The 24,837-nt window shown below is 41.7% G+C and overlaps 1 protein-coding gene across 3 annotated transcripts in view; it reads right to left on the reverse strand.

Annotated features, from left to right (window-relative positions):
• The window catches only part of VCAN (versican), a 127,269-nt gene that overhangs the window by 14,143 nt on the left and 88,289 nt on the right, over positions 1–24,837 (reverse strand). For 2 of the 3 annotated variants that reach the window (XM_035100043.3, XM_088652615.1), the window contains exons 9-13: positions 23,914–24,027; positions 21,910–22,023; positions 18,287–18,334; positions 10,312–10,470; positions 8,020–8,102 (exon numbers count right to left, since the gene is read on the reverse strand). In XM_035100043.3, coding sequence (XP_034955934.3) covers positions 8,020–8,102; positions 10,312–10,470; positions 18,287–18,334; positions 21,910–22,023; positions 23,914–24,027 — 518 coding nt within the window. The remainder of the gene's footprint in view (positions 1–8,019; positions 8,103–10,311; positions 10,471–18,286; positions 18,335–21,909; positions 22,024–23,913; positions 24,028–24,837) is intronic. The other variant, XM_035100044.3, reaches the window with a different exon arrangement.

The raw sequence follows: 24,837 nt of genomic DNA on the forward strand, positions 1-24,837 counted from the left end.
GCAGAAACTTTAGGAACTCAAACCTTAGAGACAGGAATTGTTTGATCAACAGATGCCCCTGTGATAAAGGCTCCCCCCCCCCAGTTTGGGCAGCAAACCAGGTTTGTCCAGACTTGAATCATAAAATTCCCATGTGCTTCTAAGGAAGCCCCCGGAAATCCAACAGGACTGAAATGTGAAGAACCCATGGTCAAATCCTTTTGTAGTTCAGATTTCACATTGCACCATGCCTTGTATAGGTAAATAATGACTTGCTTTAATTAGGGCTGCCATACGTCGGAAGCATAGATTTTGACAAAATTGCTTAAGAATAACTCCAAAAAAATTGCAAAGAAAAGAAAAGATCAACAACTTTGGGCAAAAAGAAAAAAGAAAGCTCCTGAATAACTTTTATGTCCAGCAGATAAAGACATTGGCAGGATTATTGTAATAACCTGCATTTTCAAAAGAATATATAGTCAAAATAGATGAATAAAAGAATAGGTTGTTAGAATATGCAGGAAATGGTAAAATAAATTTAAGGAACCGCAGAAAGAGGAGGAAGGAAGTCAAGGTTTGAAATGTTAGAACTATTGTTAAACTACAGAAATGTATATAAATGAAAATTAATTTAACAACAACATTTTTTGTGTCCGGATTTTCACTTTTGGAAATATGGCAACCCTAGCTTTAATGGGTTGGCTCACGCACAGCACTAAGCCAAGTCTCAGCTCTGAAGCTGAGTACTGAGCAGATGGGAAACACTAGACAAGCAGCTCTAAGCAATGGTTTGCATTTTTTACACCTGGAAGGTCACACCGTAATGTGGGGCTTCTGAACTATGGTTAGAACAAACCATGGTATGTCTAGTATATTATGTCTAGACTTAGGCACACAGCTATTATTGCTACAAAACCTGGAGCAAGGCGAATCAGGCTACAAGAGAGTCCAAGTTGGATCTGCTTGTGAGCTTTCCATAAGAACGTCACAGTAGTCCTTCTGGCTCAAACCAAAGTCTTGCCTAGTCTAGCATTCTGTTCTCTTAGTGGACAAAGCAGGTGCCTATGGGAAGCCCAGGAGTGGGACATATCTGGGGATGCCAGGTATTAAACCTGAGACCTGAATTTCTTTTCAAAAGTGCTTGGTTAAGGGTTGTAGCAAATTATGCCTTTACATTGGGAAGAGGTCTTAACTTGCTTTTGTTCATGAAGTTCAGTTCAGTTCATATGCAAGCTCTCGCGGCAATTTTAATAAAGCTCCTTTAACGTGAAGCATGAACCCTACAGAGAGAGCTATGTTTATATAGGAAGCCCTGCTGAATTCCAGACACCTCCAGGGTGCAAGATACTAGGAACTGCATTTCTCTCTCTCCTTTTTATTCTTGGGTGGTTTCCCCAAACTTTTTTTTAAAGCTTTAGAAAAACTTGAGGTATTACTGGTGAAATGCATGAAAGCAATTTTGTTTGGTCCATGAAGAATGATTCCTGTGTGACAGCTCGTGGTTGGCTCTGCAATGACCTAAGCATTTTTTCCTGCAAAGCTTTGCTTGTCAATGAGTCCTCATGGATTAGAAGCTTACTCCACTTACTGGAATTATTTTTGTTAACTTCATATGCATTCCAGTCAGGGAATGAAAAAAAAAATGCAGTGCACAAGTCTGGTATTTTTACAGTTGTTAATTCTGGTAAATTGCCAACAGCTGATAATTTCCATGGGAAAAAGTAACCCAAGAATCCTGAAAATGAACAGGTAGACCCTTGATTCTTAATTACACATCTCATCTAACACATTGATTGATGAAGTATTCAGTTAGCAATATAGCAGTTGATCCTTACTTGTACAAAGGCATTGTGCAAAGACTGTACTGAGTGAAAAGTTGCCATTCAATGAAGTTATTGAAATTAAAAATCTACTGTATTTCAGCATGCAACTAGTTTCTCCTGATTCAAAGAAGTCTTCTCTCAAGTCTTGGTTCCAATGGGAATTTCAGGCGGAAGCTTTTTTTTAATAGGAACCATGCCCCTCAGAGAAAGTATGTAGCAAGTCTTACAAAGTTGTATATACATCTACTGATCTCTGGAACATTGCAGATTCCCCCAAGTATCTCCTTATTTAAAAATGGGTAGAAGATTAAATTGGGTAAAAGAGAAGGGCAACCAAGATGATCAAGTGTCTGGAAACCCACATAGAAGATGGAGCAAGCTTGTTTTCTTCTGCTCCAGTGGCTAGGACCCAAACCAATGGATTCAAATTACAGTGGTACCTCTACTTACGAATAACTCTACTTATGAATGTTTCTACTTACGAATGGAGCTCCGTCCGCCATCTTGGATGCAGTTTAGATAGGATTATTTTCTACTTACGAATTTTTAGATAGGGTTGCTTCGACTTACGAATTTTTTCGACTTACAAATGTGCGTCCGGAACACATTAAATTCGTAAGTAGAGGTACCACTGTACAAGATTCTGACTAAATATCAGGAAGAAATTTCTGACAGTAAGAGCTGTTTGACAATGGAATGCACTCCATTGGAGATTTTTAAGCATAGGTTAGATGGCCAACTGTCAATGACGCTTCATTTGAGATTCCTCGAGGTCCCCTCCAACTCTACAGTTCTATCATTCTATGATTATGTTCTATAAATCTGTGATTCTGTGTGCAATTCCCTAGACTCTAGCAATGACCAAACATTTATGAGCTGCAGTTTTTAAATAAGCTATAGTCACCAACTGTACAGATATAGTTAAAAATTTCATTTCTTTTTCTTTTTCTTTAAGGTTCAAAAAATGGGGGAGGGGGATGATGTTTTTTTGTCAAGAAACAAATTATTTCAACCAAAAATTATTTTTCTTCTAAGATTTGAAAATAAGATATGCTTCATCACATGAGACAAAAGATATCACTACAGCTGAAAATTAGATATTGATTATTATTATTTTGAAGAAAAGTGCTATGGGATTGTTCTTGACCTCAGGTACATCCCCCCCCCAACTGTCACTACCCTGGGACTTTCTCCCTCCACTCATTTTCCCTTCCCAGTTTAACCAGTTGGAGCAAAGCTTTGTGATGGAAAATCCATGGACTTCAAAAACAGCTGGACTAGACAATCTATTTCCTCCAATCCTATAAAACACAATTCAATTCTAAATATATATATTGCCAGTTCTTGCCAAACAAATTGCCTTACATGGACAGAATGAGAAAGCTGAGGACTTCCTCAATAACTTCATGAAAAAGATATGCACTGAAGCAACCCCAAAACGCATTCTATAATTTGCCATGGTAGTTTCCTATTAAAACGTTCTGTTCCGAAGAAGAAGGAGGAGGAGGAGGAGGAGAAGAAGAAAAAGAAAAAGAAAAAGAAGAAGAAGAAGAAGAAGAAGAAGAAGAAGAAGAAGAAGAAGAAGAAGAAGGAGAAGAAGAAGGAGAAGGAACCAGAAAACGAGAAAAACAAAAGCGGAAGTGACAGAAGAAAATTTCTGAAGACACAGCTAACAGCAGTGCCAATTCATAATTTATTTCAGAACTCTATGTTGGATATATTCATTTATCTGTCTATCTTACCTACTAATTACACTTCCATATCCCACATTTTAAAATATACATTATATACTGCTTTTCTTCCATCATGTAGCCCAAGAAAGTGTACAGACAGTTTCCAAGCTATCACCCATCTAGGCACTGACTAGACGTATCAGCAAGGCTGTGCCTTTAGGCCAGTGTGGGATTATTCTTTCAGAGAGCCTCATACATTGGATATCCCAGATGGGTGCAATCCACAGTGAAGCCCCTTTTGTTTGATAGGCATCACTGCACTGGTTTCCCAGGGTGTGGCCACTGTGACATTGCTAACAGCTTATGGGAACCACAGGTGACAACTGAGTGCAGGGTGGGGACCAAAGATGGACAAACTACCCCAGAAGGAGCACAACAGGTCCATCCCCCTTGGAAGTACTACCACTCTGGTTATGCTGGCTGGGGATGATGGGAAATAGAGTCCAGCAACATCTAGAGGGTTGCAGGTTAGCCACTCTGGTATATAGAATAGCAGAGTTTTTCAGGAAAATACACAACAAGTCGTCGCTTAATAAAACAACGCAAGGAACTACAGTATCAGGTGAACTTGATACTCCCTTCAGTTCTATAACCTGTGTCAGAATTCAGCTTGAAACACAGTACATGTTCATTAATTAGTTGGAAAGTTGGGAAAAGCTGTATCATAATGTGCAGGAAAGATGTAGTCTCAGCTCTTGACACCCTGCCAATGAAGAGAGCAAGCTTATACAGCCATGGTAGACTTCTTTGCTACTTCTCATATACCCTAGTCCAGGCATCCCCAAACTGCGGCCCTCCAGATGTTTGACCCATGGTCCCTAGCTAACAGGACCAGTGGTCGGGGAAGATGGGAATTGTAGTCCAAAACATCTGGAGGGCCGAAGTTTGGGGGTGCCTGCCCTAGTCCCCTGCCTTCCTCCTCTCCAAACTCTCGCACAACATTTCCCCATCCCTTTAAATAAAAAAGGATGCACAGAATCATAGAATTGTAGTGTTGGAAGGATGGCAGGTTAAAAGTAAATTCATTGCAACTAGTGGAAGTTGGGACCAGTTCCCTTTTGCTGAGTGAGCTGGGAAGGCAGGAAGTTTACATAAGAAATGAATAAGATCAAAATGGATCAAAATGAAGATCAGTCGAGTCCAGGATCATGTTTCCCACAGTGACCAGCAATACATCTGTGGGAAACTCCAGCAAGACCTGAGTGCAATAGCATCTTCTGCTGTTATTTCCATGCAACTGATATTCAGAGGCATGCAGTTTAACACTTTGGGATACATAAAATACTGGTCATGCTTAGAAGATATCCATTAACGTTAGCAATGACTGGATCAAGTTCTATTGATTTCAGTCGAACTACTCTAATCACTGCTAAGTCTGGCTTTAATCCTGTTTGTATAAACTGGAAAAAGCATAAACGTTATTGATTGTTTCTGAAGAAAAGAAGTGGAGGGAAGTGGTTAACAGAAAGGGAAAAAAAAAATGGGATGGAGATCAGACGGAAAGAGGTCTGTTGGCAGATGTCCTTATCCTGCTCATCAAATGCCTTCTTTTCCTCATCTCAAAAAAGAAGCTAAAATTTAACACTCCGGTTTGTTCAAAAGCCTGAATTAGGATTTCATTTCCTGGAGTCTGAAGATTGGTGCCATGCCATTCTTGGCTCTCCCACCCTGAGGTTTATCACATGTTTAATACTGACTAGCTTGAAGACAGGCTGATCTTGCGAATACAATTCTTGGAGTGCTAGAGTGCATTCAATCATGAAAGGGTGGGGGAAGGATAAACATGGTAAGTGGAGAACAAGGCTATTCAAGCCCACAATACAGACAGAATGTGTGAGGCTTCCAAGGGGGTGGGAGGGTGCCCTTGGGGAGAAACAGGCTCTCTCCTGCCACACGCCAAGAGAAACTGCTCCTCAAGGCACAATAAAGCACATTTGTTCCAGCAATAAAGTATGTCAGCAATATAGCACATAAGAGAAGGAAAGAGTTGCTCCCCTTTTTCATTTTCTACACTGTCACCTGCAGCAAATAGCAGCTCTTAAAGAAAAGGGTCCTTCAAACACATGCACACACACAAAGCAGCTCAAACCCTCTGGTAAACTCTAAATGGTAATCAATCAAGGCGGATTCTTCAGTGACTTCTTTCTGAAGCTGTCATGTGTGATAGGCAGAAGGGATGCAAGGACCAGACCTTTTCCTGGAGGCCTGACGACGGAAGGCAAATAGTAAGCATGGTCCCAGTATCTGTGCAGAATCCGCAGGCTAAAAATCATATACAGTATATATTTCATATGGGGGAAAGTATTTTTTGACTTGGATGAAACAAAACCCTGTTTTAAAAAGAAAGGGGCAGCTGAGTGAGCAGCAGTTTTATTTGCTTTACTTTTGAATTTATGCGGTATTTTGTTGCAAAGCATCTGCGCTTAGGTGGGAGAGTGAACCGACTTCAGTTCACGCTATTCAATCTGAGAATGTCCCACACCATCCCAGTTAGGGCCTAGCTACGTGTGGCAGGAATAAGACGTCACTAGTAATCGTGCTGTAGCTTTTATTAAATACCAGGCACGGAGCAGGGATTGTTCCAAGGAGCACAGTATGGGGTGGGGGGGGCAGATTTAAGCTCCCCCTCCCCCCCCACGGTATCGGAGAATATCCACACCACCACAGCAATTTGTGTTAGGATAAAACTGCACGTCGATACCATTTAAGCCCTTAGAAAAGAAAAGAACATGGAAGACTTCAGTCTCCAGAGCAGAATGCATGCAAGGCAAGGACTTCCGTGTGGGACGCTGGATGCCTATTCTCGTGGCTGCAGGTTGGCAGACCTTGTGCAATGCAGCTGGGACTATAGGAGCCTCAGTGGTTTGTATTCAGGGAATCCAGATGCTCCACCAATGTTGCATTTCCCCCAGGAAATAGCTGTGTATTAAAGGCCTCAACAGAGAACACAGAAAATGTTAGTTCACTCATCCAGGGCTTGCAGCTCATTGGAATACCTCAAGGACCATCTCTCCCCATATAAACTGACCAGGACTCTGCATTCATCATCTGAGGCCCTTCTTCATGTGCCTCCTCTCCACGTGAGGTCTGGAGGGTGGCAACACAAGGGCGGGGCTTTTCTGCAGTGGCTCCCCATTTGTGGAAGGCTCTCATCCAGGAGGAGGTTTGCCTGGCACATCTGTTACAGGCACCATCCAAAAACATTCTTCTTCAACCAGGCCTCTGACTAGTTCCACAGCCTTTTAAATGTGTTTGTGGGAGGGGGGGTTATTGATTTGTTGTTTCTGTTTTAACTATTTATTTGTGCTTTTGTCTTGTGTTTTTATCTTGTGAACCACTCTTGTGATGAAGAGCGGTATATTCAGGTGGTTTGTGAAGGTAAATGGTGGGCTGGGACTTTTGCTGAGAGTAGAACTTGCTATTAAAACTTAGGTTCATTCACAGAAACTACGGCATAGCTGTCAGCCTTCACTTTTTTTGCTGGAAATTCCCTTATTCCAGAGCCGTTTCCCAAGCTATCCTGGATTGTTATATACAGTGGGACCTCGACTTACGAATTTAATCCGTTCCAAATGCACACTCGTAGGTCAAAAACTTCGTAAGTCGAGTTTCCCATAGGAATGCATTGGAAGCGGAAAAACTCGTAAGTCGAGGAAACTGCATCTAGCCGTGAACGGGTTTTCCGCTCGTAAGTTGAAAACATCGGATGTCGAGTAGCTCATAAGTCGAGGTCCCACTGTATACCGCAGACTGTCCCCGGAAAAGGTGAGGCTGCTGCTGATCCCTTATTTTCAAATCCAAAAGTTGACAGCTATGACGGACTAGGGAAACATCTAATCTCTAACCTGATGCCCTCCAGAAGTTGCTGAAGTACAACTGCCACCATAATCTCTGGTCATTTGCAATGCTGGTTGGGGCCGATGGGAGTCTTTGTTTGGAAATATCTGGAGAGCCACAGTTTATCCGCCATCTGCATAAAGCCCATGCAATGATTGTGTATAAGCTGTTTTTAAGTTGCTAAGGAAACAGCTACCACCAATTCTCTTAATTCGCCCTATTATACAAACAAAAGACAGGTCTTTGTACCAGGCATGCAATCTAATTTAGTTGGGTGGGGCAACAGTAGAAAAGCAAATGCTGAGATGGGATAAATTCAAACATATGCCACTTTATTTTAGTTGGAGGTTGAGGGTAAAAGGGTTAAGGGAAGAGGTAAGTTTTGAGCCGGAATTTGAAAACTGGACTAGCAGTAAGGAAAGTTATGTACAAACACGTGAAGTGCCAAAACTACCTTGGCATTATTACTGCCTACCCTACATTACAATAATAAGGACAAAGTGGGTATCATACCATAGCAAATCAGGCTGGTTGTTTGCTAGGAGATTTTCTCCATTGTTCTCGCAGCCTGACCTATTTTCCTTTCTCGGAAGCAGTGTCACAAACAACTGAAACATTTTCCAGATAATGTTTTCTAGGTCTCTTACCAGCACACTGCCATCAGTCCAGCGGAAGTCACTCTCGTACATCTTATCGTTTAGGCCAATCCACTGGTAGTCGTGTCCTATTCCTAAAAGGAAACAGAACCAGTGATTTTTTAAAAAACCAACTTTCCCATACAAGGGAATTATCTCAAAATGAAAGTATTTTCATAGACTTGAATCAGCCTTCCTGTGTGTGCTTCAAAATGATTATTCTTTCACAGAGAGAATAAATGAATATCTGCAGTGTGCTCCACCTTTTTATAACTGAAGTTATTTATTTATTTATAACCACATTTCCTCTACCACCACCCCAAATGATTTCGTATTTTGCTGCTGACTACTCTTAAAGAGTTGGGTGGTTGGTTTGCTTTTCAGATGGCTGTATATGATAAAATGCTTGACACTCGCCAGTATTTGAACAAGCTTGTTTAGTTGGTTGCACTTAAAGAAGTAAAACTTCTCAGTGCCCTTATTGTATCAGACTAACAATTTATCTATGAAAAAAGGGGGTGGAATCAGTGGCAGAGAGCGGGTGAAGGCGGGGCTGGCACCCCACCGGGATCGCGCTGCTGGGGGCGTTGTGCTCCCCCCGCACTCCTCTTCCTCCGCCAGTGGGTGGAATTCAAAATAGTACTAAGGCAATTGTTCCATCAGTGCAAGAGTGCCAAATGTATTGCTCTGCTTTCCATTGGACCACATCAGTGAGGATGAGAGGGGGGGTCTTGTGTCTGGACAGTGCAGGACCTTCATACACATTGTCCAGGCTTCTACCCCGAGGAAGTCACTTTGCTGTTGCTAGCACAGTAATTTGATTTCACCCCCAAAGGCACACTCCACTGTCTCTTGAGACAGATGAATGCCAACAACTACAAGGATGTCTGCTTGTGCAATGGAACATTCTTCTCCTCTCCCCCCTATTCCTGCATGCCCCCTAAAACTGTTCCAAATCCCTCGAGAAGATTTGAGGAGGGTGTGTAAGAGGGGGAGAAGGAGGGCAAGTGGAAATCCTCATGATGATAGTACTGATTAATAGAATACCACCTATGGTCACACATCTTGATCACTACTGTTGCCATTTGCTGTGATTTTTTTTATAGTCCCTGAATACAAATGTCCAATGACTGTGCTGATTTCACACGTACTGTGATCCAGCAACTTCAATGCACATGTGGGTGCTCCATTGCATATTTTGCACCCTGATGTATCAGGCTGTCCAGCTCCTTAGAGTTGGAGAATGATGTGAGTAGATGACGGTAATTTAACCATCTTGTTATGTACCACAAATTGTATATAGAATATTCCCTGGAAGAGGTAAAAAGAGTGTGTCCCATTTGTATGCAAATATCTATGAGAACACAGAAGTTGAATAATGCCCAATTAAAAAATATAATATTTATATTTTTTTGAAGGGGGGAAACCCTCACTCCATGCTGATTGTATTTTCTTGTTTAATTAAAAAAAACCCAGAAAATGCAAAAAGCTACAAATAACGAAAATGGCCACCATAATATTTCCTTCTTAATTTTCCTAGTTATTTCTAATGTTTTACTGTGCCATGCTGGTGTGCCGATTTTTCTTTCCAGGGATGCATATCCCCGTAAAGCAATTTTAAGAAACATTTTAAAGGAAAGATGTGCCAAACGACTTGGCGGAAAATCAACAACCTAGTGACAACACAAGCCCAGAACAAACATGCGTTTTCTTCCAAGAACATATTCAGGGACTGAACATCTTACCCAAACATTAACACAGCTAATGATGAGCATTTTGAAATGAACCTCATGTGCATTAGCCTGGAATGATAATTTGGATTGTCAGATAGCACCTGGGACTGCAACCAATGTCAGCTACTTGTAGCAGAACGCAAAGTGACTGACGCAGCAGTTCCTGCGAGCAACAGTGTTTTTAAAGTGCCTAGAGATGAGACTGTCTAAACAGTGAGCCTAAAATAAAATTAAAACACCGGAAAAAAATGCCTCACTTAATTCTTCTTCTAATGTCTTTTTCTCGTGAACTAAATTCTTTAGGATTGTAAAAGATGAATCCCTCCAAAGATCAGCCATTTCTCCCACTCTAGCTAATGAGTTTGGCAGACCCTAGAGGAGGGCTGAATGGAACAAAGTAGCGGTCAAGGACAAAAGGTCCTCTTTTTAAAAGGATAAACGATAACACACATTTCAGAAAGCAAAACATAAAATAAAATATTTGGAGGCCTGGTGGATATTTTATTTTACAGCCATTTCCACTGCCTCTGCGTCCTCAGGCTCAGCATTGGATGATGAAAATGCCACATACGGTTCACAAAGAGCTGTTCTTCTTGAGACAGGATGCTGGTCAGATGGGCTCCCTGGAGGCGGCACTCTCTCTCTGCCGCGTCCCACGTGCGGCGATGAGCAAAGTATTTGTAGCACTGCCCTTGGAACTTGTGCCATCCGTAATCACAGGTTTCGGTATCTGCAACAGACAATTGCAAAACGCTTGTTGTAAACATGGGTTGGCAATGCCCAGGGGCTGCCCATTGGCAGAGCCCAACACTGAAATGCCAAAAAACAAACATTCAGTGACAAGGGGACCAGACATTCTGCATACAGAAACGCTCAAATGCTTCACTCAAAAAAAAAAAACAAAACTGAGTCTGTGAGTAACATTTATGTAGTAAGTGTCTGCCCTTCCGCAGATTGTTATTTGGAAAACATTATATAACGTCAACATTAAGGGAGGGGGGGAGACCATGGTTGTGAACAGCATAAAATCAGCAATAAAATTACAACCATGAAACAAATACAAAATACATTACACATCAGCTTAATGCACTGAAACAGCTGGATTACCCCTCAGGGTAAAGCCTGGACAAACAGGTGGATTTTAGGTAGGAGATCAAATGCCAATACTGTAGGTATCAGGCTGATGTTCACTGAAAGCATATTCCAAATAACATGCTGATCTTAGTGAGCATAGAATGAATCTCAGGAGCAAACCAAGAGTATCTCTTTGATGCCCAACTTTGAAGAGGAAATTGTGCAAGACAAGGAAGTGGTCTGCAGAAGTGGATTTTACTGAGGATTGGAAAGTGGAGGTCCACTGGCAGAGATCACAACGAACTGACAGACCTTATTACACCCCAAAGCTCCGACCCATGAACATAAAGAGCTTCCTGTGGAAAACAGCTCCCAAGGAAGTTGTGTGCTTTCACCCAGGGGATTCTTCCTCTGGGAACAACTTGGAGCCCCCTGTGCTGAGCAAAGCCCAGGAACCAGCTAGATTTGGAGATAAGGATGTGTTAGGCTATCAGTCCAGACATCAGCAGCCAAGATCTAATGGGCTCTGAGCCTGCAGGAGTGGCTGGTGCCTTAAACAACAGGTGGAAATGGAGAAGTGCAAGACTTCAAGGAAAGATTCCTTGGGAGTAATCGTCTTCTGAGGACACTTCTCTTTGAAAACAGTTGATAGAATTCAGCAGGACTTGGGCAATGCTTTTCTACCAGAAATGTGCCTTGATTCTAAGCCACCGCTTGCCCAAAATCAGACCTTGCCTTAGCCCTGATTTGAAATACTTCTCGCCTGGCAACAGACCGCAGTCTAGCCTTGGATTGGCTGCTGACTGTGCCCACAACAGCTCTGTTATCTGGAAGTTCCCTTGTGACCCAGGGCCCAGCTAGGACAGCAACTAAGCCTGAAGGTTTAATCACAGCGGTGGCTCTCACTACACTAGAATCAGGACACTTCCTAATCTGAACAGTGTGTAGGTTGCTTCTTCAGCAGAGGGAGCTGCTGCAGTTACATCTTCAAAGACAGCTATTTGCATATAGAGCTTTTTGGATTTGGGCCATGGCTTGTATGTTTTCCAGATGCATACACTCAGCCATTAGCGCTAGAAAGCAGAAAGGAAATTCTACACCAGATGCCAGATACCACATTCCACGTGGAATTGCAAAAAGAAAAAGAACAACCTCATCTGTGTCATTTAACGGCTTAAAAGACCGTGATATCATTTTAACATTTCATAGGGAAAAAAAGACAGCATAAATGAAGCTGCAAGCCCTGCACACACTTGGGCGTCTGATCCACTTTAATTCCTTTAGCAAAACTATACCCTACGCTTGGTAGTTAAAGGTCACTTATTTCCCCCCCTTAACCATTGTTGAGTGATACAGTTTTAAACCTGCAGGGCTGGGAGGGGCTTCCTGCACTCAGACTCCATTACTAAACAAGCTCTAATCACAGCTAATGATGATCAAAACCCATTGTAATATCATTCAGACAACATGATTCGCTGAGCAGAAATTAGCTGAGGATAGTCAGATTTACCCAAGTAATGTACATCTCAGTGAAGCCAAAGGCAAAGTTTCCATTGATTTAATTCATACACACTGTGCAAATAGCTTTTGAAGGAGATAAAGGCAGAGGCACGGCCATCAGATTTGACTGTGATGAAAATTCATTCCTGATTCCTAACACTTTGAAAATAAAGACTCAAGGAAGTTCACTTCCATAATAAAAATGATGCATGAAAACTATTGTCAACTAATGCTCAAAAACACTGCAGCCCACACCCTGACAAAGTTAGTCAAGACAAATGACATGGGCCAGCAAGCTGTACTTTTTCACATCTCCACATGCCTTCCTGATGCACATGTAAAGTGGTCTCTCTCTCTCTCTCTCTCTCTCTCTCTCTGTGTGTGTGTGTGTGTGTGTGTGTGTGTGTGTGTGTGGTGTGCATATATATACTGCTTGTATCAAGTGGGTAAGGGGAGCAAAATCCCATCTAGAGCCTGGGGGGGCATGTCTTGGTTTTTTCTTGGAGGTTTTTCTTTTCTCACTCCTCCCACAACGAAAAAGAAAAGCACTTTGCAGAATTTTCTCATATTTCCCTCTGCTCTTTCTTTGTTATGGTCACTATTTCCTCTCTTCCACACCACACATAGACACACAATGCCCTGGGTATGTCCAGGGTATTGTGGATGGTATGAAGTGGCCCTGTTGCCTCTTGAGGGGGGAAAGCCCCACACTGAGAAACTGTAGGAGAATTTCTCCTCTCCACGGAGAAATTCAGTGCATGGTCTGCCCCTGCCCCCCAACACCACCCTATTCCCCAACATCTCCGCCCACACACAGGGTGGAGATTAATATTGAGAAACTACACACGTGTCAGATTTGGCCGCTCTTTCCCCCTATCTTATGCTGTGTTCCAATGTTTGAAGCACTTCCTACACACAAGCCCTAAAGTCAGAAATGAGCTGTGTGGGCAGAATTATTATTATTTTTAAGCAACAGGTCACACTGTGGGAGGGGCAATGGCTTTGTTCACCTCCTTTGTCATGTAAAGAAAAGAAAAGACAAAAGATGCCCCCAGTTCTCAATTTTCTGTATGTGAAAAGGGAAGACACATGAACATAATACACATGGCTTGGCTCTAAATCTCATTGAAAGCAATGGAGTTCAAGTCAGCTGCAACTGATTTGTTCCACTGCTTTCATGAATAACTTTAGTTGGACTGGGCCTGTTTGCTTGGTTTTAACATTGCAACAGGACACACAAGTTATAACTCTAGTGAGAAAGAAAAATTAGATCCAGGTGGATTTCTGGGCCCTAATATGGAAGGGTCATGTGTTTTTTTCCCCCACAGCCTTCATAAAAAAACAACAACATTATTTGCGTTTTTCATTTCGGCAATGCAGTCTTGAAGAACTGATGACTGAAAATAGCCATGGAAAAAAATAACTGTTGTTGTGCAGTTCACAGATGCAAAGCTGGAGTGCTACCTCAACAGAGATTAAGACTAGCCAAACAAAGAATAAAAAAAGGCCCCTGGAGGGGACCTTTTTAAATATATTAAATAAATTTAAGGGATTAGTTTCTGAAGGCAGCTGTAAAACTGAAACATAACATAATGAAATGCACGTTGTCTATCTTCGTGTGACGGATGGTCCCGATAAGAACACACAGTAGAAAAGCATTTGCATCAGCCTATAATTCAATTTTGCTAAAGGGAAGCAAACATGAAGCTTGGCAACGTAGCACATTTTAATGGCTTCGTGTCAATTACACTGCCAGTACCGCAGGATCCCAGAGCGGAGCTGACAAGTGGCATAAAATTCCACTGCTACTTTGGGTTGTGCCTGCGCCCTTTACAGATGTGCTTTTTTTTATCATGCTCTGGGGTGGACGGGTGGTTCAAATCCAGTGAGGATCTACATTGAGAAAGAGAGTTCTACTCTAGCCTACTTCCCGACATAAGCATTTTCTAGGAGAAGGGATATTTGTGGATGTTTTAACATTTAACTCTCTACCAGCATTCCAAAATGGTACAGTCCCTGCAGAGATCCACTGCATGTTCTTTCTACAAGGTTGCACACTACTAAATTCTGCCCACTGAAATTGATGCACCCAAGTTAACCATGTCCTTCCATTTGAATGGGTTTATTCTGAGCAGGACTGAAATTAGATACAACCCATAGGACGGTGCTTAGTGTGAGGTCCATATACAAAAAGAGGTCTTAGGGGTTTTTTAAGTACTAAAGAGCCTGTTAGACTAGATAATCCACGAAATTACCTGAATCGGTGAATAATTTAGATACAAATAATAATAATCCATTGCAACCCATGTGCATAGAGACACTTTCTTTTACAACATTCTAGGCATTCATAGTTAAAATGTATTATATAAGAATTGAAATGGAGCTTGGCATGTTTATGGTGTTTTAAAAGCTGTTTCACTAAACCCAGGAGTCATTATAGTGGAGCAGTTCATTTTTATTTATGGAGGACGGGTGTTTTATATATTCACATCATCTCTTTACGATAACTTCAGCATGGATATTATTCTTCAGACATATCTAAGTTACTGCCTAGAGATTCTGAGCAGAGTTGCTTTTTAAAAATTGTTGGCTTGTTGTTTTTAACTGTTGCAACAAACATTTAAACATTTGACTATAACCCTCGCCTTGTTTTAAAAGTCCTCTGAAAATGCGAGAAAAGCAAAGTCTGAACCATAATTACTATCAAAGTCAGTGGGGTTTAGTAGATAAAGCATTGGACTTAGACTGAGACCTAGGTTCAAATTGCCTTAGCCATGAAGCTTACTGGCAAGTCACTTTTTAGCCTACTTTACCTTAAAGGGCTGTTTTTAGGATAGAAACAGTATTACATCATGGGTGCATCTCTGATGTCCTTTGGGGAAACACAGAACACAAAATGTGGTACGTAATGGGTAATTCCATTAGCATGTCAACCTGCAGACCCATTTCTTATTTACATATATAGTTAACATGTTCTGTATCATTTGAAAGATAATTTCCCAAAGTTTCATGATCTGGCAACAATTTTTCAAAATGACATTTTACACATGAGTAAAACAACCAGAAGCATGACATGCAAGATTACTCAGAATTTCTCTCTATTGTTTTTTTAAGAGTTTGGTTAAATACCTCTCTAAGAAAATAGAGAATTGGTTGATGATCCATCATCAAAGTTTTGCTTTTCATTTGGTGAAATGACAATAAATTTTATGTTGGGGGGGGGGACTCAGATGAGTTTAGGACAGTAAAACATACGTTGCTTGATCAGGTTATGTTAGCACAAAACCACATACTTTTATTCCCGCAACAAAAGAAAAGAAACATACATGTTTTGCCTTTTTCTCTTCTTTGAGGTTCTTAACATTACGAAAATGTGGTAAGATATTAACTGAAATGTGCTTTACATGCAACATTTCTTGTGACCAACCTACCACCACAATTATGTATAAATGTTGTCATTAAACCTCTTTCTAGGACTGTCATATTTTCTTCCCTGAGAATTTAATCATTATCAAGGGAGAAATCCTATGCACAATAAACTGCCATAAAGCAAGCTGGTGTAAATTAAGCCCTAGCAAAGTTACACGAGATCCAAATTCTGGTGGAATCTACACACATATTAAAAACGCTATGAAAATGCTTTTTCAAAAAACGTTTTGAAAAATACATTGAATTTGGCATAGCTCACTGTCACCATCTGGTGTCACATTTGCATGTTGCACTTTACAACACATTTAAAATGTCCTATTTGCAGCTGTATAGCTGAGTCCTCTGTTCAACAGCATGGCTGCTGCTGCTCTGCCTAAGCCTGGTAGAAGGAAAAGAAGCCTTTATAATACTGTAGTGTTATGCAGCAGGCTGCCAGGTCACATGGCTGAACTGAGCAGGCATGACATGCAGCCTAAGTCCCCCCCCCCAGTTCCATTCCTGCCACCCCCCTGGAATGCTCCTTTTCGGGGGCTTACATTGGCCTTGGTTCAGCCAGCTGAGTCCCAGCTGAGCAAGTTACACTTCTGTATCTTTCACTGAGCTGGGGACTTAATGTTGATCTGCTGCACCCTAAATTGTCTATTCCAGCAGATCTTGCCAGGGCCTATTATATGTACCACTAGTGTCATTCAGCCCGTTTAATAAACGGGCGCTTGAACATTCAGCCTCTTTCTGTGGCGGCGGCACGTGGGGGGGGGGACTGAGCTGGCCAGTGGGCGCCCAGGAGAAGGCCGCGATTCTTCTGAGGACTGCGAGGGAAACGGTAGGCAGAGGGGTGGGGTGGGGAGAGCGTGTGTGTGTGTGTGTGTGCGTCAAGTCTCTGCGTCCAATCCCTGTGTCCGTGGGGCACATGCGCAGTAGCGCAAACCCAGGGACACAGGGAATACTGGACGCAGAGACACTTGCACTTTATTATACAGTGGTGCCTCGCTAGATGAATTTAATTCGTTCCACGGGTCTTTTCTTATAATGAAAAATTCGTCTAGCAAATCCCATAGGAATTCATTGAAAAAAAATTGTTTTTTTTTTTTTTTGCCCATAGGAACGCATTAATTGAATTTCAATGCATTCCTATGGGAAACCGCGATTCGCTAGATGAATTTTTCATAAAATGAATTCGTCTAGTGAGGCAACCTCCGCTTGAAAAATCCTTTCGTTAAGCGGAAATTTCGTTAAGCAGGGCACTCGTTAAGCGAGGCACCACTGTATAGGATTAGTGTTGACCATCTTACATAGTTTTACAAAAAGAGACAAGTGGTACAATCAAGAAGCTTATAGCCTGAAAGATCAGTCAAGCAATGGAAGGTGGACATATCTTATTGCTTTTTAGAGGAAAGGTAATATAATTATGTGCATAATATATATTTAGGAATCAGACATCCTTATTATAAGCAACTATGGTTTTTAGAAAAGTATTTGGCTACTAGATTCCCCACTACCACCTCCTTTCTTGAAGCAGGCAAAAGCTTCTACCAGGTTCCCCTCAGATGCATCAAGGAGGCAGGCCTGTCTTAACCGGTTCTCCCTACCGGTAGTTAGGTTCATCCAGACCAGAGGTGGAGAACCGTTTTGGCACCACAAGCCAAAGTTGACGTCAAAATCCCTTCTGCTCCCATCAGAGTGAGACTGGGCTTTAAAGGGAAGAAGGGAGAAGAAGCCTTTGGGAGTCCCCTTTAAGCAAGACTGTAGGCGGAGGAACTCCCCAAGGCTTTTGGAAGCATTTGCAAATCTCCCTCCCATTAAAATTGCATTGAGATTGGACTTAACAGGGAAGGGAGAAAGAGCCTTTGGGAGTCTCCATCTCCCTCTTTAAGATTGCAGGAAGATCAGGCTTAAAAGGGAGCGGTTGAGTTTGGGCACATCTCCAGGTGGGAAACTGTAAGGCCCCTTGTCCTCACATCTTAAGGTATTTAAATGGGACTTGGGTTAGACAAACCCTTCAAATAGAGGCCTGTCTGCTATAAAGGCAGGCACATGGCCACTCTAATCCCACTTTCCTGTCTACATGTTGTGCCCAGTTAAGCTGCCTGAAGAGTCCTGCTGCCAAGCAGGGTCCTGTACAGACAAGCCCAGTCTCCAAACTCCCCAATGCAATGGCTTCACTTCAGGGCATGAGACGAAATGGGTTTAGCAAACATATGAAGCAAAAGCTTGTAAATCTAATTTAGTCAAATGGCTTTCAGAAGTGGCATTGCTTTCCCCAGTCCTTCTCAGCTGTGGGAACTGAGCTAGGAGCTATTTCCAAATAGAAATGCTTCTTTCCTTCCTAAACTACAATGACTTCCAGAACTGAGCCTGTGGGGAGGGACAAGAGCAATCACAAACATTTGGACAGGGAACTAACTCCTTTATAAAACTGAGCACTTTTGCTAACAAAGAAATCATTTATTTTCCTTAGGAAAGGGAGGAAGAAAAGAAAAGAGGGGGAAGGGGAAGAGAAACCATCTCTGGCTATACTGCCCCAAGGAGGGTTGTCTACTCACAATTGCATCTGCGCAGTTTTGGCAGCAGGTTCACATGCACATCTGCATCTGGTAAACAGTGCAACGAAGGTTCAATTTTACTTAACGTTTATATATGTAAAGAAGACTTTATATAACACAGTAAGGGTGAGTTGTACTGCCAGGAAGAAATGGTGCCAAAAGCAAAACCTGAGCTATAGGAGCAGAGTGCAAGAGAAGGAGAAGATGAAGACAGAGATGAAGGCAAAGACAAAGGACGACCATAGTTTAAAGCATGCCTTCTACTTTGTTCCAACGGTCTTGGAATAAATATGCTGATTGTGTTGCATTTCTTCAAAATAGCCGCACAATTAAAAGAGTCAAAAGCCAGTGTTAGATGCAGCCAAACGCAAAAGCAACATACCCAATCTATTCACACCCCTCCACCTACCCACACATATACAACCTCAGCCACACACATTGATATCCCACATTTGCGCTGTCATTTTAAATTCCCCTCACCATCATGTGCCCTCTTTCTCATCCCATCCCTATCTGTGGTAGTTAGGGGGGGGGGAGAATGATAATGGAACCTTTATCTAAGTGCAATGGCAAGGGACGTAATTTTCAGAAGGTGCCAGCACTAGGGGAGGAGGGGGGATTTCCCCTGCTGCCACCCAACCATCCCTCTACAAAAACTGCCCCCCCCCCATACAGTAATCAGGCTAAGAAGTAAGCTCCTGTTCATTTAATGGGATCTTTTTTTAAGAAGCTGGGCTGCCACAGGGCTGAGAGAGGCTCTGGCCCCCGTTTTACAGTCTGATCTGGCAATGAACACACTGAATCCAGTGTTAGTTGTAAATAGACAGGGAACAGTATTCAGACGGCTTTTTCACAGATGAGGTCTACCTCTGGGGAAAGGGCGCAGCTCAGTGATAGAACATCTGCTTTGCATGAAGAAGGTCCCAGGTTCAATCTTCAACATTTATAGAAAGGGCTGGGAGGGACCCCTGCCTAAAACCTCAGAGGGCTGCTACCAGTCATTATAGATAATACTAAGCTAGATAGAACAACAGCCTGACTCAATATAAGGCACGTTCTTGGGTTTCTCTGCTTATTGGAAAGAAATGAAAGCAGTCAAATAGCAGTGAATCTTGATGTTTCCATATTTCAGTTCTTCCATCTCTTCCACTGTGACAACCAGGATTCAATGGCTAATGTCCCTTTCTTGGCCCTCATGTTCCCCCCGCTAAGCTGATACTGACAGAGAAAATATCAACACTGCTGGCTGAATGCCAACTGCCTTGCATACAATTACCTTATCTTCTTGGTACAACAAAAAGGTCACCTATATTTTCTCTAATATTAGTTCAAATGTTCACAAGCACTCAGAAATCCATTTGGCAAACAATTGTTTTTACAAGCCAATAATAAGTTCTAGGAAACAACAGAATCATTCACTCATGCCCTTTTGTGGCATAGGAATGCACATTCTGTACCTTTTGGCTTTGCTATAGATCTAATGAAATCAGGTTCAGTGACATGAAATCAAAACTGCTTTCCAGAAAGCAGTCCACATTTTCTTCCCCCATTTTCTGGTAGAATGGGCAGGGGGTAGGGGCTGGCATTGAATGCCTTCCTGCGATCCTAAACCACTGCAGGACTTTCTGTGGAGGAAATTTAAATTCCAGAGTTGACTGAGTTGAGATCTGTTTCAGACTGACAAACGAAGAAATGCTCACATTAAGTATTTCAAAAATACACTCTCCCTGGTTGGTCATAAAGCACAACTTAAAGCTACCATGAACTTCAGACTATTTCAGTGTTAAGGATTTGTTGCGGGAAGATATTTTCAGAAATATCCTTCTGCTGTAAAAACATGGGTCAAATTCTTGTACTAAAGAGGAGATTTCAGGAGGCTTTTCCAGCCTATGCCAGACTACTGGAATATATTGAGTCCTGGACCTAGTCCTATGCCTGAGACTTCAACATTAACAAAACAAAAGCAAAAAAAAATGTCCCTTCAGGCTCATGGAATATTTTTAAAGCACTAGCAAACTCAGAGTCTTTCACCCAGTAGGCTTACGATGAAAGGCAAGCCTGAAACATGCCAATGTTTATGTAATTATGCCTGGAAGACACTCTTGCTCTGGCTGTGAGTGAATCCAGTCAGAGCAAGATGGGGGGGGGTGGTATTTTCCTACATGTGAGGGTGAACGCAAAGGGGTAAAACCCACAACTTTTAAAACCTTCAGCTCATTTTTTTCATCCTGGAAATTTCCCCATTACCTTTGGACAGGCCTGAACCCATGCTGGAAGACTCGTGTTTATTCTGTAAATGCCACCTTTACAAAGGAAGGGCAGGGAGGTAATGTTAAAAGAGTGCTGGAAAGCCCACAGCAAAACTCCCTAATTAACTTCTCCATAGGGCCATTACGTTAGCATGCTTGACCAGAAGACCCAGACACAAAAGGAAAGAAAAACATGGTGTCACTTTGAGAAAGGCTTGTTGAGTTTGTTAAGGTCTGCAGTGTTGGGTGTGTTAGCATTGACATCTATTACCATCACTGTGCTTATCTTGTAAATGGCAGAAATGTCATGTACCTTTTGCATTTCATGCCTTTTAGATTCCACTGTTTACTTTTCTCTCTCTGCACCAGGAAAATCTGTAACCCTCTAGATGTTTTGGGCTCCATCTACCATCAGCCCCAGCCTGCATGGCAAAATTGCCATGGATGATGGGAACTGTAGTCTAGCAACACCTGGAAGGCCACAGGCCTCCAGTCCCTGGGTTAGTGAACCTAAAGTCCCCTACACGGTGCTGAAGAACAACTGCATCATCTCTGCCCACCTGCCATACTGGCAGGGCATGAATCTTTGATGGTTCATGGGAGTGAAGTGTTTCTCCACTGATATGACCTGAAGGACCTCCTGTTTCCTGTCTTAATTCAAGCAGAACACTTCTAAAATCAATTCACATCACAATTCTATACAGTACATGCATTTAAAGGCCCATATAATTCAGTATGTTTATTACCCAACGAAGTGGGTGCAGGATTGCAGGGATTATGGGAGTTGTAGTCCAACAATATCTGGGCACCCACAGGAGTCCCCCCCCAAAAAAACCCCAAAACCCTCTACACCTGTGTAAACACACACAGAGAAGAAGAGACTTGCCAACTGAGGATAAGATTTATCTGATGAAAGAGGCTTTGGTCCACAAAGTTATGCAACAGTAAATTCATTTTTGTATTTTCTGTAGCAGACTAATGCAGTTACCTTTCTGGAATCTGGAATAGCATCATCCAGGGACAGATTAAAGAACACAGATTAAAGAACCATATCCCAAACTTAAAACTTCATTTTTTAAACATCACTCTTGAAGTCAAATGTTGGAAACATAAGATGACAAACTAAAGTCAAGCCCAGAGGATTAATTTTCTACCTCAGTAAAAGAGACTACAGCAATCCCCCCCCCCAATGACTGTTTTCAGCAGGAAGGAGAAAGAAAGCAAAGCAACACAAGCGAAAGAAAATAAAAGCAAAGACGAATAATTATCCATTAATTGCCACCACCCTCCCCATAGAGGCCTGATTTGTTAGCAAATTTGCATATTTGATTCCACCATAACCGCAGGTAACTATAAATTTCAAACAGAACTCACCTTTTTCGCAAAGAGCTCCAACATAGCTTGGAAGACAAAGGCAAGTAAATGTATTGATGCCATCAATGCACGTGGCTCCATTTCTGCAAGGGCTGGATTGACATTCATCAATGTCTGCCCAAGAAAATGAAACAGGTATTTAAAATGAGGTATTGTCCTCACTTGCAATATAAAATAAAGTTTATATGTATTAATAATGTCAAATAAATAATGTACATAAATTGATTTCAGATATCACAATGCATAAGGACCTAACGATTTTCTTCAACACTTGCACACAGAGTACAGCAGCATTTATATCTCAGAATCTGCAGAACAATTCTTAACAAAATATACACACACCTGAACATTTTAAAACCATCCCGCATGACCACTGAGTCTGTAACCTGCATCCTCGGTTTCTACCTCTCAGAACTTCTTCTTATAGTAGTAGTAGTAATTTATTTATACCCCGCCCATCTGGCTGGGTTTCCCCAGCCACTCTGGGTGGCTCCCAACAGAATACTGTATTAAAAACACAATAAAACTTCAGTCATTCAAAACTTTCCTAAACAGGGCTGCCTTCAGATGTCTTTTAAATTTCAGATAGTTGTTTATTTCCTTGATATCTGATGGGAGGGCGTTCCACAGGGTGGGCGCCACTACGAAGAAGGCCCTCTACCTGGTCCCCTGTAGCCTCACTTTTTGCAGGGAGGGAACCGCCAGAAGGCCCTTGGAGCTGGATCTCAGTGTCTGGGCTGAACAATGGGGGTGGAGACGCTCCTTCAGGTATACAGGACCGAGGCTGTTTAGGGCTTTAAAGGTCAGCACCAACACTTTGAATTGTGCTCGGAAATGTACTGTTGAGGGAAAGAGTACTTCAGCTCATTCTTTTTAAAAACAAAAAACCTCAGAATACCTTTGTGATGTATCCAACCTATTCTAACCTGGGACCATGGAAGACTGAACTCCTATTAGGCTGCAATGGATGCATTTCACATTGTTGCAGTAGATGTTGCCATCTGTTCCTACTGTCCTTGCCCTTTCATATCCTGGTGGTCATAAAAACATAACTCCAAACAGTAGGGGTCGTGTCCGGTGAAGGCTGTCCTGTGTCCCCCAATATATTATTGGGGTTGCTCCAACCCTCCAAAACAGATTGAGGGCACATGCAGCGAGAGGAGAGGCAGGGGATGTTCCATTGCACAAGCAGAATTCCTTGTACAATTGGGACAATTTCATTGGATACAAACATAGAAATCCCAGAGAAATTAGCTAATCTGTAAACAGTATGCCGTTTACAGAGTCCATCGTCACAAAGAGTCTTGTCATTACCACAACTTTTTTTTGTCTTCCTGCAATGTGACTGGCCTAACCAATCAAATAAATAAATAAATAAAATTCATTCATTCATTCATTCATTCAGTGAATATGCTCATACTTCTGCCTGCAATAACCACTCAGTTTCTTTTTAACTTATCTTCGGCACATGTAGCAGTCTTACCTCCAATCTGCTACTAATCTGATATCTAAACTGGAAGAACTTTCAACAGGCTATTAGCAGCATTCAAACATTTGAGGCACTTATTCTTCCTCACCCATTTATAAACACCAGATATTGCCGTTCATAAATATTTCTACAGGTTTTGCATGTGTATAAATTGCAGTTGATCATCCTAGTAAATCTCACAGAGACTTGCTGCCTGGTGTGCAAGTTTGTCTACAAACTACCACATAGGAAAGCATATAGAATAAGGCACATTTTGCTGGTGTACTGGGTACAAATTACCATCTTCCTGTTGGCTTTTGTCCACTCAGCACAGTAGATTGGCACATGAAAATTTACTCCCATACACAAATTGCATTTGCGGATTGGACCGAAAATGCACAAAGTTGGTAAGCAAGCAAGAGTTCGTCTTGCATGCTTACATCAGTCTGAGTCTTCTGGTACTGCAATGCCATGCCCTGTTTTGCATATTGAATAATCAGAGATAATCAAACACCAACAAAGGCTTTGCTTCTTACCTACTTCACACTGGTCACCACTGAAACCCGGCATACAAGTGCAGATGTAGAAAGTGTCACGTGGATAACAAGTTCCCCCATGTTGGCATGGATTACTCTTGCATGGCTCTTGGCCTGTAAAGTGAGTTCATGGAAAATTGCTATATTTTGCTAAAATTACTTGTTGGGTGCTGACTCTCTTTCAGCAGAAAGACATTTCCTACTTTTCAGCTGGTTCTGTCAGATTTGCTATAGTTGCAGATTAGACAGAAACCAAAATCATTTCATCACAATATGCAGCAGTAATAGTAAATCAGCAATCAGCCATGTTGGCAATGCAATCCTTACTTGCTGGTGAAAACAATTTACTTTCAGCAATATTTCATTTTCTTCAAAAGACATTTTGCATTATTTTTGGCAACTGCAATATTCTACTGAGGATTTAGTTGGCATGACATGACAATTAATTATAGCAGAAAACAGTTAAAACATATGTGCACAGTGAGTGAAATATGCATTTATCTGAACGGGGTTAGTTTATGTGGAATGATTGGGTACACAGAACATGCATTCTTATACCACACTTCTTGTTTGTCATTCTGGATATTGTTTGCTTTCCATCAAGCCATATTCTCATTTTGTTTCTTTATATGGTTATTGAAGGACTAACTGAATAAGAGGCCAAACCAATATGCTTATTTAAACATTATTTCACATGAGATTACAAATATATAAGGCTCTTATATTTTGTAAAATAGTATGCAATGAACCATTTTGGTTCTGCATGTGATATTTGGACCAGTTCCTCATATGCATTATATAAAGATAGCATCAGGTATGATTACTTGTGCTACATAAAAGTGCTTAGTGGAACTACTACGGTACAGCCATTTTCAAACATATCTATAGCCTTGCCATGGGAAAACTTCAGGGAATGTTTAAGAC

Source organism: Zootoca vivipara, chromosome 10 (genome assembly GCF_965207765.1).
Source record: "Zootoca vivipara chromosome 10, rZooViv2.hap1.1, whole genome shotgun sequence".
NCBI lineage: Eukaryota > Metazoa > Chordata > Lepidosauria > Squamata > Lacertidae > Zootoca > Zootoca vivipara.